Source organism: Antechinus flavipes, chromosome 5 (genome assembly GCF_016432865.1).
Source record: "Antechinus flavipes isolate AdamAnt ecotype Samford, QLD, Australia chromosome 5, AdamAnt_v2, whole genome shotgun sequence".
NCBI lineage: Eukaryota > Metazoa > Chordata > Mammalia > Dasyuromorphia > Dasyuridae > Antechinus > Antechinus flavipes.
In genome coordinates, this window is record NC_067402.1 from 108916717 (window position 1) to 108933968 (window position 17252).

The 17252-nt window shown below is 36.8% G+C and overlaps 1 protein-coding gene across 3 annotated transcripts in view; it reads right to left on the reverse strand.

The window, feature by feature from the left end:
• Positions 1-250: 250 nt before the first annotated feature.
• The window catches only part of BPGM (bisphosphoglycerate mutase), a 52846-nt gene continuing 35844 nt past the window's right edge, over positions 251-17252 (reverse strand). For all 3 annotated transcript variants that reach the window (XM_051963614.1, XM_051963615.1, XM_051963616.1), the window contains exon 3: positions 251-3524. In XM_051963614.1, the coding sequence (XP_051819574.1) occupies positions 3346-3524 (179 nt within the window). In that variant the 3' untranslated portion in view covers positions 251-3345. The remainder of the gene's footprint in view (positions 3525-17252) is intronic.

The window sequence follows — 17252 nt, forward strand, 5'->3', positions numbered from 1 at the left end:
TTTTGCCAAAACAACTCTTGTCATCAAGAGTCAAAGAGAAGTCTTCTTGTTCCTGTGTTTGATGTCCTTGGAATGTTGTGGTTTAAATTCCCCTCATAGCATAGTGAGAGTCACTTTTGCACCTACAGCATTGTTGGTGAGGGTGACCACGGTGACGTGAGATGAAAAGAATGGCCCGTGGGACAACTGTGTACCAAGTGAGGGAGAAGGAAGTTGGTAACGGCCGAATCATACAATTAAGACAATGGGGGAAAATGAATGCTTTTAATGATACGCAAAAGTAACATTATCAAACATAACACTGAACACAACCATCCCCACCCTCATAGCTCACAAGAAGGACTAAGGTACTTTATTAACTCCTCTGGAGTAAACTGAGGAAGCTTGTGGAGTAGAGGGGGAGAAAAGAAAAAAAAAAAAAAACCAGAAGAGAGAAAATGATCATTCCACTTCAATCCACAAAATTTTTCATTTCTCAGGTGCGTGTTATAAAAAGAATAATTAGAATAAATCCTTGTAAGCCCAGCAAGGTGTTCAAAAAGCTTCCATGATTGACTGGACATCCAAAAGCTTCCCTATCTTCCCTTCTTATCCCATTTCTCAACTGTCCCTCTCTGTCAAATTATGAAAGACATTAAAGAGAGTAGAAAGATACAACTAAAGGAGATTGAGGGACAAGGAAAAGTTAATTCCCGATTTCTCCAAGCCTCACTTTAGCCATGGGACCTAAATAAAGGATTTTGTTCTTTCCTTCCAATTTGATTCCTGCAATCATACAGGCCTTTTTTTTTTTTTTTTTTAAATAAAACTAGTACACATTGTCCAATATGTAGAATTTTTTGGTATGCTGATTTCCCCAAAATTGGCATGACCTTCTGGCAAGACAAAACAGAGCAAAGACTGAAAACTATTCCTTAGAAAATGAGACAAATTCTTTGTTCTATAAAAGTTTCTTTTCCCTCAAAAGGATAAAGAAAAGTTGTGGTTTTGTTGTTTGTTTAAAAGGGAGGGAATTCATCTGGGTTCCCCTCTCATTTATTTTCTCAGGGTTCATGTTTCATTTAGGAACCCACTACTTGGGCAAGTTATTACTAATTTGGGGTGTGTGTGTGAGGCAATTAGGGTTAAGTGCCTAGAGTCACATAGCTACTTGGGTAAGTAAAAGATTCAAAAGACATCCCTTATGCTCAAGCTAAATGAAGGGATTTTTAAGACCCAAAGGAAGATGTGGGAAAGAAAAACAAGAGAAAAACTCCCCCTACTATTGTGAATGAACTCCTTGTAATAAGTGGCCAGACCTAATATTAAAAATTGATAGGTATATATTTTGCACACACATACATACACAAAAAAGTTGAGAAGTGTGAGTTCATTCACTTATAGGAAATTACCTTCATATGACCTTTAGAAGTACAGGAATGGGTGCTGATCCTGCTGAGAACCCTTGGCAAACTCAATGTTTACAAAATCACGCAAGCCTCTCAGAGAAAAGAGGGAATCTTTTTTTTCTGCAGGTAAAATCCAGGCTTCCAAAGACATAAAAAACATACATTTCTAGTCTGTCAGGATGGTCAATTTTATGCCTCTGGAAAATCACTCTTAAAAACATACCATCACTACAGAACTATTGTTAATTAAATACATAGGTTTCTGTCAAAGTTGTTGTAACTTATTAAATGTTGTTTCCTTTCTTCCTTCCTAAGCAATTGGGATTAAATCTAAACATCTAAAGCTGGATTTGAACTCTGACACAGGGACAGGTGCTCTATCCTTTTCGTTACCTAGCTGCCCCTATGACTTATTAAAATCTTCACCAAATTTATGCACAGATTTTACCTCAGTATAGTTTTTTTTATAATGGAATACTGCCTCTGAGAATATACAAAGTGACTTGAACTGGTAGACCTCCAAAACATCAACAACAATAACAAAGCCCTAAGATAATGCTCATCTTCAAAAGTCCCATATAGAAGGTTCACAGCTTTATAAAGACATGAGTCTTTATTGAGCAAATTATCTATCCTGGTAACAGCTACTGTGAGATCCTTGGATTTCAAAGGTTGACTTTATAGGGTCAAGGGTGAACTCACTATTAAAAAATAACTTTCAAATAGTATCCAGTAACTAGTGTATAAAATTGCCTTAGTGTACAAAATTCAGAAAACTGGCTAAGAATAACATTTTGTCTGAGGACCTTACAAATGCAGATAAGGATTAAATAAAAAGAAACAGAAAAAGGAAACCCTCTACTCCTTGCACCAGACTACGTGCTATAATAAATTAGTTCTTAGTTTATGCTGGTGTTACATAACAGACACAACTGATTATTTTTTTCCTTGACTGCAAACATATTCACCATATTGCCTTCACACACTTTAAAATTTAGCTTGTTAAATAGAAAAAAATCAAGAGTGCCCAGACACTGAAATAAACCCAGTGTTATAAGAAGGGTGTTAAATTTAATGAAGTAGGTCACAAAAAGGCACAAATAACTGCTTTTAGTTGAATGTTACACTTTGGGTGCTACCAATGAGGGGGAAAGTCTTTATGCCATGTGAATTCTCCACTTAAGCTATCTGATGACAAAAATTTTGATTCCAATCTTCTAGATCCCAGGAATCCAGAGAAGAAAGGGAAAAATAATCAGAGCATGAAATATTCTAGTTATTTATGCTCTGAAGACTCCAGTAACCAAAGGGAATTTGACCAAATACCAAAGAAAAGAAACTTTGGGACTAAATACTAAAACTAGAGGGCACAGTTTTATGAGGGGGAAAAAAAAAAGACTTTTCCTTGTCAATGAGCCATTGGTCTTAAATAAATCAAAGCACTCATTCCTTTATGGACAAGAGGAATAGACTCTAATAATAAATAATTCTTAGATACAATGCATTATCTAACATCCCAGAGTACAATCTCAGACAGAGCTTAGTGCATGGGAAAGTGAATTATGTCACAAGTGAATGAAATGGGGTACAAAGTTTCTGTAAGAAACCATATAAGAACCTCTCAATCTCACTTAGAAATCACCCCCATCACTCCCCCATCCCAGGTCTTTGTTAATGTTCAAGGTCTTATCCATTAGCCAATTTGTATTAGGATCATCACATGGCATCTAATGGCATCACATGGGGAGACCGAATCCATACCAGATGTGGACACACATCTGGGCCGAAAGGTTAAGACACCCAACAAACACTGCACCTCACAGCCTGCCGCTCAATGCTAACTTTTGGTTTCATTCAACTTTATACACAAAAAGAATACAGATTAGTATCCACAACATACTACATAACATCGCCATGGTTCCTATACACAGTCAGCGGACAGCCTAGAACAAGAACTTTATTTTCCGGCTTTCTTCACTTTTCCTTGATCATCCACCTTCTTGATAGCTGCTTGGATAGCTTCTTGATCACCCAGGAACTGATGAGGGCCAATAGCACGGAGGTTCTCGTCCAATTCCAGGAGTATGGGGACACCAGTAGGGAGAGTGATATTGATAATATCATCGTCCGAGATACCTGCAGAACAGGGAGAAAAGAGCAAAGAAATACTTTAAAAACAAACAAACAGGCAAATGGGTCTTAAAAAAAATAAACTAATGCCACAACCACCTTTAATGAGTAGCTTATTCTTCTACACCCGCTACATGTTCATAATCTGGGAATTATAAGGGTACAAATAAAATGTAAGTTGATCCCTGCCCACAAAGACTAAACATGGGGGAGAAAACAAGATTATGTATACTCTCTCAAGTTCTGAGTTTTAGGAGGGTTAACAACATTTTGTTAATCTCTTCCTGCTCAGAACATTTTGGAAAGAGCATGGGGAAAAAGAGACAAGCAGAATAGCTTTCAAAATTACACACTGGATTTCTTCTTTATATTTTCAAAGGAAAAACAGGCTATATATGAGAGATTCAGTTACATGTACAGTCCTCTTTTTCTATATAGAAATGCTCATTTGTGTGTCTATGTTTTGTTATTAAGTCTGGAGAAAAAAAAATTTAAAGAAAGAATTCAAAACAAATATAGAAAATATGATTACTTATATAATGATATCAGATTACAGTCTTGGGAAAGAGAGATAAGGAAGGAAGAGAGAAAAAAAATTGGAACACAAAACCTTACAAAAATGAATGCTGAAATTTATCTTTATAAGTTTTGGGGAAAATTAATTACTATTGAGGGAAAAAAATCTCAAGATTTGAAGTCAGAGGACCTAGATTCTAATCCTATTTGTCTTTTATGACCTTAGATGAGTTATTTCACTGCTAAGACCACATGGTACCATTTTGTAAGATAAATGGGCTAGATCTCTCTATATGTGTGTAGATAGTTTTCTTCAGAAAGCCTTCATCTTCTTCCTTAGAAATCTGAAGGCCAGGGGCCTCTTCTCTCACTTCCTTTTTCTTCTATATATAGTAGTGAATTAAAAAAAAAACCTATCAAAGCCAAACATTGCCCTAGTTTTCTGGGGGTATTACTAAAATTAGATCTCTTCCTCTACAAGCCAGACTCATTTGGCAGGAATGTGGTTGGTATTTCCAACACCAATCGGGCCTGGAACACCCTGGACCAGACTCTGCCAAGCACATGCTTTTCTTATATATACCATTCACTTAGGACGTGTCACCTTTACATCTGGACACTAGGCTGCCCCCATATGAACAAAAAGGTAAAGTGGAGGAAAAGTTACAAGTAGAAAACAACAAACCCTCAATCTCCCTGCTTTATTGTAGAAAATATTTATTTAATAAAGGAATTCAGAAGTACATATCAGGCCAACAAGCATTTATGAAGTGCCTGCCATGTGCCCAGAACTAAAATATTATCTCATTTGATTCACAAATTGAAATTAAGATGAGAACCAACTATATACAAGAGATCCTCAGAGATTTCAAAAGACAAACCAGAACATACACACTAACCAGACCCAAAGGAGGCCGGATATCTTGTCATAAATTCCCTGTCTAGATGGAGAAGCAGGATGAGAAGTCTACTTCAGTTAGTCAGTCTTGCAGAAATATATCAACTTTGGTTTCAGAAAACCTGGATCCAAATCCTATCTCTGGTTCTTGCCAGCTGTATGACTTTGTGCAAATCACAACCTATTTCCTTATCCATAAAATTAAGGGGTGGATTTATGTGGGTTCAAGCCATGGGTCTATAATTCTCATATCCTTCCCTATAACCTGAAATTCCAAAAAGAGGGATCCTACCATTTTGTGGCTGTTCACCCACTTCAACCATGGGTCTCTTCATGATACCATTTGGGCTTTTTTTGGTAAAAACGCTGGAGTGATTTGGCATTTCCGTCTCAAGTTCATTTGACAAATGAGAAACTAAGGCAAATGGGATTAAGTAATTCAACCAGGATTACAACATCCCACAATAAACCAAAAGGGAAAAGAAAGAGGGAGGAAGAAAAGACAAAGTATACATAAAACTAGAAACCCAGCTCTCTGCGATTTGACTCTACTCTGTATTCTCTGAGGCTGGACATCACTGACCTATATGGACAGGACCATAGAAGCTGCCACGTGAATGTTCTTACCCACAGCTAGTTGGTCAAGTCAGCTCACTGTTCTTATCTTGAAAACTCAAGGATTCTCCTACTCATTCAATCCCAAATATTTACTGAATTCTAATTAAGTGCATTACATCATGAGGTATAATACTCCCTTACTACTAATTCCCACTACAAGTAACTAACATTTATATAGTGCTTTGTATGTGCCAAGAACTGTGCTAAATGCTCTACAATTATTATCTCAATTGATTCTAAAAAGCTGAGAGGTAAATGCTATTATTGCTCCCATTTTACAAATGGGGAAACTGAGGCAAACAAGGATTTGCTCAGTGTCTGAGGTTGTATTAGAACTAAGGTCTCCCTGGCGCTCTAGCCACAGTGGCATCTTGCTTGAACTACAATTTCCTCATCTATAAAATAAATGCCTTTGCCTTTATTTTCTCTGAGAGTCTATACTTCATCCATGGTTAAGTATTCTTTAACCATAATACTTAACATAATAAACTCTAATATTTTATTTTATTTCTCCCAACAAGGAAAAAAATTCCTAAGAATAAGGTTAAGTTCGGAGATGGGAAGAGAGGACAATGACTGAGGGAGTTCTCAGTTCTGACACATAACTATTCTTTGGGTTGGGTGAGAACTAGAGGGGGTCTCTCCTGCAAGGTAGCTCAGAAGTCTCTGGGAGACATGGAATAAGCCTCCCTCGCCCCTAAGCAGAGCATCTGACAGTTTCCAGGAGCTTCAAGTCAATGTCTCCTAGTAAAAGGTACAATCAAAACAAAACCCCAAACCCTACACCAAGCCGAAAGGGAGCCAAGTCTGGCCCAGAAAGGACCGGAGCTGCTAAGCAGGTGACAGGCTCTTGTTTACGCTTCACTGGCAGGTACTTTCCTGTTGGAGCTTGCCAGGACCTACCAACAAGCATTTCCATTTCTTGTGGAAACGCGGTATTGTGTCCAACATATGCCGAGGACTGTGATGATTGATGCTGGTTTCTTCTGTTTGCAAACCGCACCCTGCCCCCCCAAAGCTGAAAATAAGAATTTGTGATCCAGCATGTTCAGGTAGACCCACACCCTACCCACAGAGTTACTATGTTAAGTATGGAGGGAGGAAGAGACAGAGAGACACAGAGACAGAGAGAGAAAGAGAGACAGAGACAGAGGGAGAGACACACAGACAGAGAGACACAGAGAGACAGAGAGACACAGAGACAGAGAGACACACACAGAGACACACACAGAGACAGAGAGAGACACACACAGAGACAGAGAGAGAGACACACAGAGACAGAGAGAGACACACACAGAGGGGCAGCTAGGTGGCGCAGTGGTTAGAGCACCAGCCTTGAAGTCAGGAGGACCTGAGTTCAAATCTGATCTCAGACACTTAACACTTCCTAGCTGTGTGACCCTGGGCAAGTCACTTAACCCCAATTGCCTCAGGGGGAAAAAAAAGAGAGAGACACACAGAGACAGACAGAGAGATACAGAGACAGAGATAGAGAGAGAGAGACAGAGAGACACAGAGACAGAAAGAAGGTGGGGGAGGAGTTGTCAGCTTCTAGGAGGCAATTTTTCTTAAAGAGAAGAAAACTGATATACAAATGAGTTTCTTAGTTTCTTCAATCATATGAAACTTTGTTTTGGGTTTTTTTAAAGCCATCTGATTTTTTCCTACTGGTCAATTTCATCCATTGTATGTCCAACTCAACCAACTTCTGGTCTCTTCCGTTCCATTACACAATACAAACCACTAGAAAACTAAACCTCCCAAAGCTTCTCATGCTGTCACCCTTTTATTTAAAAAGTTCTTCAGTGGCTTCACATTACCAAGTGAACAAAGATCAAAATACTTTTGCCAAGCAGACATGGATGGTCCCATGTGATCTGACCTCACCCCACCTTTCCCATTTCTCTCATTATGTAAAGAACTCATTATCTAATTAAGCTGAACTAATTGTTGTTTCTTGAAAACTGCCTGCACATCCGGCCACCTCTGTCTTTGCTCCTGCTATTCTATCTACTTCCCCTCTTTCAGCCCTACTTAACCAATTCTAGATTCCCATCAGCTCAAAGGAAGCCCTTTCTGTATCCCCAATAATCCTCTCTTTTTTCTGAATTTTTTCTTATCTGTATCTTTACCTTCTACTTTGTATCACAGCGGTGCTTCTCTGTTACTCTAATGATTAAGCTTGGCAAGGACCAAGTCTTCCATCCCTCACAGAATCAAAAATACACAAAGCACTTTATGGATTTTGTCCAGATAAAACGTCTATCGTTGTTGTCTATCCTGCCTTTGAGGGGTTTGGAAAAGAAAGTAAAGGGGGGGGGGGTTTCAGATCGACAGAAGGAAAACCTTATGTAAAGCTGCTTTGGAATGGAACAGACTAAGCCAGAGATGAGCAAGGTCTCTGAGAAGGTCTTTAAACAGAAGCTAAGCAGGTGCCCCAAAACTTTCTGTTAAATTAAAAGTCCTTCATTTCACTACAACAGATGTCTTCAAAAAGACAGGTTTGGGGTGCTACTTGTAAGAGGTAGGACAGAGGCATGATGGGGCAGAGAAAACAGAGTGAGGACTAAAGATAAAAAGCATAAGTCTGTATACATGGTGAGGTTTTCCGCTTACAATGTTTTCAATGACTTGGTATGGTAGCTCCATCCCTATAATATGGTTGTAGACTTAAGTGATGACTTGTCTGTCCACAATGCTTCAGCTAATGGCTGGCTTGTTGCAATGCACCACTGATCAATCACCTGATGGCAGATACCTTAGCTGTGGACCCGGATCTGATTACAAATCTCGCACTCTAAACATTAGGCCAAGAAGATTCTAAAGGATAAAGGGGATCTGTGAACACTTACCCTTTTTCATAAATATCAGGAGCAAAGCAGAGAGCTAAATCACTCTTAACTCTATTAATAAAGTCTCACGATCCAATTAATTAGGTCTTTTTTTAATGGTACAATTTTCGCTCTTAATCTAAAGTGTTAACATACTGTATATATTTAAATGCCAACTTTGATGCAATCTAATCAAAGCAATTTTCCTTTTAAAAAAACCATATACAGCAGTGTAATAATACATCCTTATTAAATTTCCAGTGAAATCCATCACATGCAAGCATAGAAAACAAACTAGTTTAGTTTAACAACCGCACAAAAACATTTCCAGAGAACAGCAGACTTTCCATTCCACTTAAATGACTCGAAGTCACACACATGGAGCAACAAACTAATTGCTTATAAATATTTAAGACACGAAAACTGGTTAATGAGTCAACTGGATGCTGGGTGTCTACAGGCAAATTCAGAAGATTTACAGTCCAATAGTTGTTCATGTTTATACATCTTAGGCTGCTAATTTCAATTCAGTCTCAATTTATAGCCATAAGAAGATCAGTGGGCAGATTTCAGAAAGCTGGAGTAACCTAGTCAAGAACCTGATCTGACCAATTTGCGTCAACATTAGACAAATATCCATTACAAAAATTCATTTTATAGGGCTTCCAAGTAATTTTATTGTAATAGAAGGCCACAAAGCATAATGAATAGTTTATTCCAATTCAGAAAAGACCAGGGTCAAATCTCATCACAGTCACTTACCTTGAGCCTCCAGGCAAGTGCTTTTTAACATCTTTGAATTTCAGTTTACTTATTTATGAGATAGGTATAATTCCTATAGCATCTACCACACAGGGTTATTATGAGAATCAAAGAAACAAACCACTTTGTAGACTGTTTCCAGACCAAATGTCAGTCATTATATCTTGTCTATCCTGCTTTTGAGGAGTCTGGAAAGGAAAATTAAAGAGGAAGATTTCAGACTGATGAAAGGAAAAATTTCAAGTAAAGCTGCTCCAGAATGAAATGGACTAAGCCAAAGAGCAGCAAGTTCTTTGAAGGTCTTTAAACAGAAGTTAGATGGTCAACATTAAAGAAGAGACTTGTGTTTTTCATTGAGATTGAAGATAGTTTCTGAGCTCCCTCCAATTTTGCAATTTTACAAAGCAGTTAGCCAGGCCTTGTTTAGAAGTGCCCAGAATGAGGAAGTGTCATTAAAAAAAATTTAAAAGACTAACAAATCCTTGAACCTTCCTCCTTCCCTCTGCTTCCTAATCTATGTTTATGAAAGTTCTAGAATTAGGGAGTGCCAGGCTTTAAGTGGTTAGACTCTTTCAGGTAGAGAAGAGGAAGAGGTATTTTTGAGTGATAGATTCTTGATATCAAGGAAATAATGCACACATGTATATACACACTTCCCTTCCTAGCCTACAATGCAAATAAATGAAATTGTTTGTAGGGTTGGTTTTTTTTAATGTGTGCTTCCCCTACCAGTCTCTGCCACCATGACCACACATATCAAGAGAAGTTTGACATTTAGCAACACAAGCAGCAAATTCTTGCTATATAAGTTGTTCTTTGTAAAGAATTCATAATTAGCCAAAACAAAAGCAAAGTTATCAATAAGCCATCTACTAGAACCCCAATCAATTTTGCCACCGAATTTTTCTTTGCATTGACTACCTCACTCAATGCAGGATTATTTACTCACTGCTTTTCAGAGATGGAGGTCTTCCAGAGGAAACTCTTTAAGATCAAGGTAGGTTCTAGCTTCTTCTTCAGTGAACTATTCCAGTCATAATATTCTTGGTAACAAGAGTAGTCTAAAAATCTACAAAGTCTTTGAAATGTAAATTCCATTTCTTATTGTCTTCTGCAAAAATCTTCCTAAATTAAGCTAGGCAGTCAGCTAAATCTAAGAGAAAGAAAAAGCACGATAGAAGAGACATGTCTTCCCCACCTGGTAGTGGAAGAGGAAGTCTGTGAGAATGGGGAAAGCTTTAAAAAAAAGAAGTCCTGTTTTCATAATTATGGCCATTGCCCCAAGAGATATGCACCTGGGAGAGGTTGAAGTGGTTGAAAACCCAGTTTGAAACCTTTTTTTTTTTTTTTTTTTAAAAGAGACTCAGAGCAGAAGAGGGAAACTTCCCTCTGGTGAATAGACTTCTATGTGCCTTCTCTATCTTCTTGCCTTATCAAGAACAATAGTGACAGTGATATGGGAGCCCAAGAAGCTGTATTTTCATCCTGGCTTGGCTACTTATTTGTCCAAGTTCCGAGTCTTGGTTTCCTCCTCTGTAAAATGAGGGGTTTGGACTAGATGATCTTGAAAATCTCTTGTAGCTTTAACATTTTAAGGTTCTATTACAACTAGTACAGAAATTTTCCAATCCAGGTTATTTGTTGAACATCATTTGTGAAATATTGTATTATGTAAACCACAAGAATAAAAAATAAAATAGATAGAAGGTCTCTAAGGAATTTTTAATCTAATGAGGAGAAGCAAGATCGGAGTTCATGTTGACTAAGAACAAAGTAAAAGTAATAACATTTGAAACGTTCAAGGAGAAGCAGCAGAATTTTTCTCCAGAGAAAACTTCATAGAAGTGTACTTTTTGGATAGGAAATGGGCTTTTGTTTCTACACACACACACACACACACACACACACACACACACACACTTTATTCCCTTTCTGTCAGAATCTACTTTTAGGGTGAACTTTTGTTAGCTGTCTAGACCATATTCCTATTTTGGAAGGACTTTTGATTCTATTAGGCAAGTGTTCTGTGCAAAATCAATGATCAATCAGAAAGGCCTGGGGAAGACTTGCTAATGTTAAGAGAAAAGAGTAGAACCAGGAGAATATTGTACACAGCAACAAGATTATATGATGATTAACTTTGATGGATGTGGCTCTTTTCAGCAATGAGGTGATTCAGGTCAGTTCTAATGGTCTTGTGATGGAGAGAGCCTTCTGCATCCAGAGAGAGAACTATGGGGACTGACTGATCACAACATAGTATTTTCACCTTTTTTTGTTGTTTGCTTGCTTTTTTCTTTCTCTCTTTTTCCTTTTTTGATTTTTCTTGTGTAGCATGATAATTGTAGAAATATGTATAGAAGAACTGCACATATTTAACATATATTGGATGATTTGCTGCCTAAGGGAGGAGGTTGAAGGAAGGGAGAAAAAAATTGGAACATAAGATTTTGCAAAGGTGAATGTAGAAAACTATCTTTGCATGTATTTTGAAAATAAAAAAAAGGTATTATTAAAAAATTAATTGTCAAGTCCCAAATTATTTAGAAACTGTCAAATATGTATATATTTTGAAGTGCATATACAATCTGGGTCACATTTAATTTGCTAAGAAGCTATGATTAAAGATTAGGGAAATCATCTTTTTTCCATGATTTTTGGGAGAGGGAAGAGAATGGGAAACCAAAAAGAATCAAAATTAGCTAGTAAAGTATTAAAATCCTTAGGCTTTGTCAACAGGTGGTCACTTAAATCACTCCTGGTTTTTTTGTTACTGTTTTTGCTTTTGTCCTGACCACTGATATTGGATGGAACTCCTTTCTACCAATCAATGCACATCTGTAACTCTTTTGTATTCTTAGAAAATTGCTTACAGTATTCATAAAATTAAAACCTGTAAAATCAGGTTGGAAAAGGAAAATGTGCTCAACTTATCCCAACTTGGGATATGGGGCTAGAAAGAGTGAAACTAAGAAAAAATTTGTTGTTGAGCAAAAGAAATCAAATCATTGTGTTGCCTTATCACTTAGGATAAAAGAAAGTAAAAGAACTTCTGTCCCTCATGTTTAAATAATAATTAATATCTTCCAGCCACCTCTCCTTATGTAGAGTCAAGATTTAAACTATAAATTCCAAATTAATATAGTATGAATTAAAGTTATTTACTCCATAGGATTACAAAAACCACAGATCTATAGCTCGCAGGAATCTCAGAAGCCCATCTTGTCCAACTTCCTCATTTTACAGATATGGAAACTGTAGCCCAGAAATGTTAAAATCCCAAGATTACAGTATCAATAAGTATCAGAGTCAAGATTTGAACCCAAGTTCCAAGCCTATGACTTTTCTATCATATTACAATGACTGTGCCCTAAGGCAAAAAGTTAAATATAAAAACACTGAAGTAAACTTTTTAAAGTTATGTCCAAATAGCCTAGTTTAAATTCTATTCCAGCTAAGTTGGAACATACTATGTTTGTTCTAAATATCCAGTTTTCACATTTTGAAGATAGGAAAATAGTCTGGCAGAGGTTAAGTTATCAAGCTGACTTGAAAATGAACAAAAACACTTATAATGCATCTTGATTGTATAATAAAGATGAGGTGGGGATGGAAGTATTTAGAGAGGAAATCCTTTCTATATGGTATAATATTTTAACTATAAAAAAGCTGCTGAGCTCAAGTTTCCCAGAGCTTCCATTTCAAATCTCATATAGGAATACTTAAATCAAACTTCATCCCACCATTAGGTAGGTGTTGTTTTTTCTTTTAGGAGGCAATGCTTGACTGCTTTTGAAAATGGATTCCATTAAAATGTCAAAAGGCAACCACTCTGGTTTCTTCCCCGCCCTAACTCCCAGTCTCTGCAACCAGACCTGGCTGCCCTTTCAACTATTTCTAATTTCATCCCACTCACTTCTGGGTCTAGTTATCCTCCAATACACAACCTTCCAGGGTTTGCATCTATGTGTTCTGGTTTGTCACACTCACCTCTGCTCCCAACTTAAAAAGTCTCCACATTCTGAGGATTGGTCTCAGAGACTTAGTAATAATAAAATGACTTCCTTGGCAGGAGCCAGACAATCACCAATGTTGGATTGGAAAGACATTTTTTCCCTCCATGAGGGCTGGCAGAAAACAAATGCCAGAAGTGACCAGGCCAGACAGAGAAGGAAACGAAAACTTCCTGCTGGGCAAACCACTGAACCAGAGTCTATTAAATTATTCAGGTGCACATTAAGAGCTTCCATAAAAATGCTTTGTAAAAGGTGGGTCTGAAAAGATGTTTGAGAAACAGATCATAGTCTGCCATGGAGACAAAATAACAGCTAATATTTATGTGGCTAGGACTAGAATTTGCAAAGCACTTTACACACATTTAACTCTTACAACAATGGGGGAGATACTATCATTAATTTCATTTTATAAATGAAAAAAGCAAGGCAGTATTGCTGTTGAGTTGTGTCTCCTCTTTGTGACCTCATTTGGGGTTTTCTTGGCAAAGATACTGCAGTGCTTTGTTATTTCTTTCTGCAGCTCATTTTATAGATGAAGAAACTGAGGCAGACAGGGATAAGTGACTTGCCCAAGTTAAACCAGTTAGTATGTGTCCGAGGCCAGATTTGAACTATGTACTGCATGACCTAGATGTCCAGACAGGCAAACAGATTAAAAACAAGAGAATAACTCGCCTGGGATTACAAAATTAATTAACTATCTAAAGAAGGATTTGAACTCAGGTCTTTCTGCCCCTGGTACTTTATCCACTCTTCCACTTAAGACATCTGTTAGACTGATTTTTATCAAGAACTGATTTGATAAAAATTTCTTAACTTGCTTTAGTGATCATTTCATTTTGGGGGATAAACTAATAAAGGGACATACAGATTCTGGATTTGTATCATACCAACTAGGACGATGTATGTGCTGAAGTGAAAAATGGTACAAGTCTGAGAGGAAAATGACTACTACCTCAGAATTTGTAATAGAAGAAGAGTATTTGGCTAGAGATTTCAAGAGAAAAGAAAACAGGTAGCATCCCATGACCTAAAACTCTACAAGGCAAGTCAACACAGGAAGATGAGAATTCCCTCAAAAGAATTCTGGGAAATCAGAGAATACAATTTCAATAGGGAAGAGCAGGAGAAGTTATCAAAAGATAGGAGTGTACAGCAAGCTAAGCAACTGAGATTTTTTAAAAGATATGTACTAAGGAAGCTAAATAGTGCCATGCATAGAACACCAGACATGGAGGCAAGAAGATTCATCATCTTCCTGAGCAAACCTAGGCAAGCCACTCAACTCTATTTGCCTGTTTTCTGATCTGTAAAATGAGCTGAAGAAGGAAATGGCAAACAACTCTGGTATCTGTGCCAAGAAAATCCTAAATGGAGTTACAAAGATTTGGACGTGACTGGATTGACTCAACAACAACATTAAAGGGGACAGAAACAAGAGCAGAAAGTGGAAGATAAACAGAAAAGCTTATTACAATTCTTCCGAATTTGTCAGAAATTCTCAAGGTTCAAAGAAGGCAAGGCTTACAATGAAATCTAGGGATAACAAAAAGACCTGATGTGTGTGTATGTGTGTGAAAGAGAGACAGAGAGAGAATGAATGAACAATTGTTGACTATAAGTAACATAAGCCACTGACAAAAATAGAAGATAGAAAAGATTTGGAATAATGAGCAGTTTTTCTGAAAAATATCTATAAATCTCAAGTGAGTCAATATTGAAATAGGTCAATTAAGAAGCTAATTTATTGTTGAGCTTCATTAGGAGATTGCTCCAATACCCCTCCAAGATCTAAATCTTATAATTGATGAGTATAGTAGTCATGGCCTTATTGTACTTTGATCTGATGAGACCATACATATATTCTGTTCAACTTTGGAGAATTACATCTTTAAAATGACACTGATAAGTTTGAGGCTCTACAGAGGAGAGTGGTTAGCATGATGAAAGGCCTTGAGATCATGCCCATTTGATAATTAATTGAAAGAACTAAATGTTTAAGTCAAGAAGAATATTGCAGGAGTATGGGGATAATATCTGTATTCTAGTATTTGAATGATTACCATGAGATAAAATTTCAGAAGCATCTAAAAGTCAACCAGGGTACGTGATTTACAAATAAAGAGTGATACTATGGGCAAATTAAGAGAGCATGGAATAGCTTATTTGTAAAATTTATAAATAAGGGAAGAATTTAGGACCAAAGAAAATAGAAAGTGCATTATAAAATATAAAACTGATAATTTTAATTAAATAACATTTAAAAGGTTTTACACAAACAAAACAAATGAAATCAAAATTACAAAGAAAGATAAAGGCCTCATCGTTCAAATATATAAAGAAATGTCAAATTTATAAAAATACAGGTCATTCCCTGATCAAAGTATATAAGCAGGCAGTTTTCAAACAAAGAAATCAAAGATATCTATATGAAAAAAAAATGTTGTAAGACATCACTGATTAGAGAAATGCAAATTAAAACAATTCCAAGGTACCACCTCACACCTATCAGATTGGCTAATATGACAAAACATGAAAATGTTATAATGTTGGAAGGGATATGGGAAAACTGAAACATTAATACACTACGAATGTAGTTGTGAACTGATTCAGCTATCCAGAAGAGCAATTTGGAACTATGCCCAAAGGGCTATAAAACTCTACATACCTTTTGATCCAACAATACCACTGCTAGATCTAGATCTCATGGAATACCAAAAAAGGAAAACAATCTATCTGTACAAAAATATTTACAGCAGCTCTTGTGGTAGCTAAGAATTGGAAATTTAATGGGTGCTTATCAATTGGGAAATGGCTAAATAAGCTGTATTATATGATTATGATGGAATATTATTGTGCTACTAGAAATGACAAGCAGCATGATTTCAGAAAAACCTGTAAAACCTTATATGAACTGGTGTATAGTGAAGTGAAAAGAACCAAGAGAATGTTGTACACAATAAAAATTATATTGTTCAATGAAGAATTGTAAATGATTTAGCTAATCTCAGCAAAACAATAATCTAAAACAATCCCAAAGGATTAAAGATGAAGCATACTAACTACCTCCAGAGACAGAATTGATAATATTTGAATACAGACTGAAACATATTATTTTTCATTTTCTTTCTTCCTACTATAGAAATGTTTTACATAATTGCACAGGTATAACCTCTGTATCATTCTCAGTGATGATGGAGGGACAGAATTTGGAAGTCAAAACTTTAAATAAAAATGTTTTAAAAAATTGAAAAAACAAAACAAAAGTCAACCAAGCCAAAGTAGGGCTCCAAAATCCAGTTTTCCTAATTTTCTTATTTCTATGGAAATAGAACCCTCCTTCCAGTCACCCAGCTTCATAACCTGGGTATTATCCTCAACTATTCACTTTCTCTCATTGCCTTATTAAATCAGCTGCTGAAACTTGTTATTTTTACCTACATAATAGCTTTTGCATCTCGTCTACCTCATGAGGCTGTTATGAGGCTCAAATGAGCTATTTATAAAGCACTCAGCACAATACCTGGTACACAGTAGATGCTATATCAGTGTGTATTCTCTTCCCTCCCCCTTCTCTTTCTTCTCACAACAATCTAATATAGATTCTCATCATCCCTCACCTAGACTAATGCAACAGCCCCCTTTGCCCCGGTTATTTCCCTCATAGCTAACTAAGTGGTATTCCTAAAACAATTCTGACCATATCACTCCTTCTGCTTTAAGGATAAGGTAAAATACTCCTCACGATCTGGCTCCAACTGATCTTTTAGATTTATTTTCCACCACTTCCCACCATTTAGGCTACATGTCAGTCCAACTAGCCTCTTACTGGTACTCCCTGTCTCCAACTTTCCATTTTCCACTGCATATTCTTAGAATGCATTCCTTCCTCATGTGCCTCTTGAAATCTTCAAGTCCTTAGCCAAATGTCAGCCCCTTTTCAGATCTCCCATTCATTAATGCTTCTTATTAAGTTACTGTGTATATGTATATGCATTTACTGATCTACATATATGCTATTTCCCTCCAAACTAATCTTGTCTTTCTAATTCCAGCACCCATTCTAGCAAATGATTAATAAATGTGTTTAAGA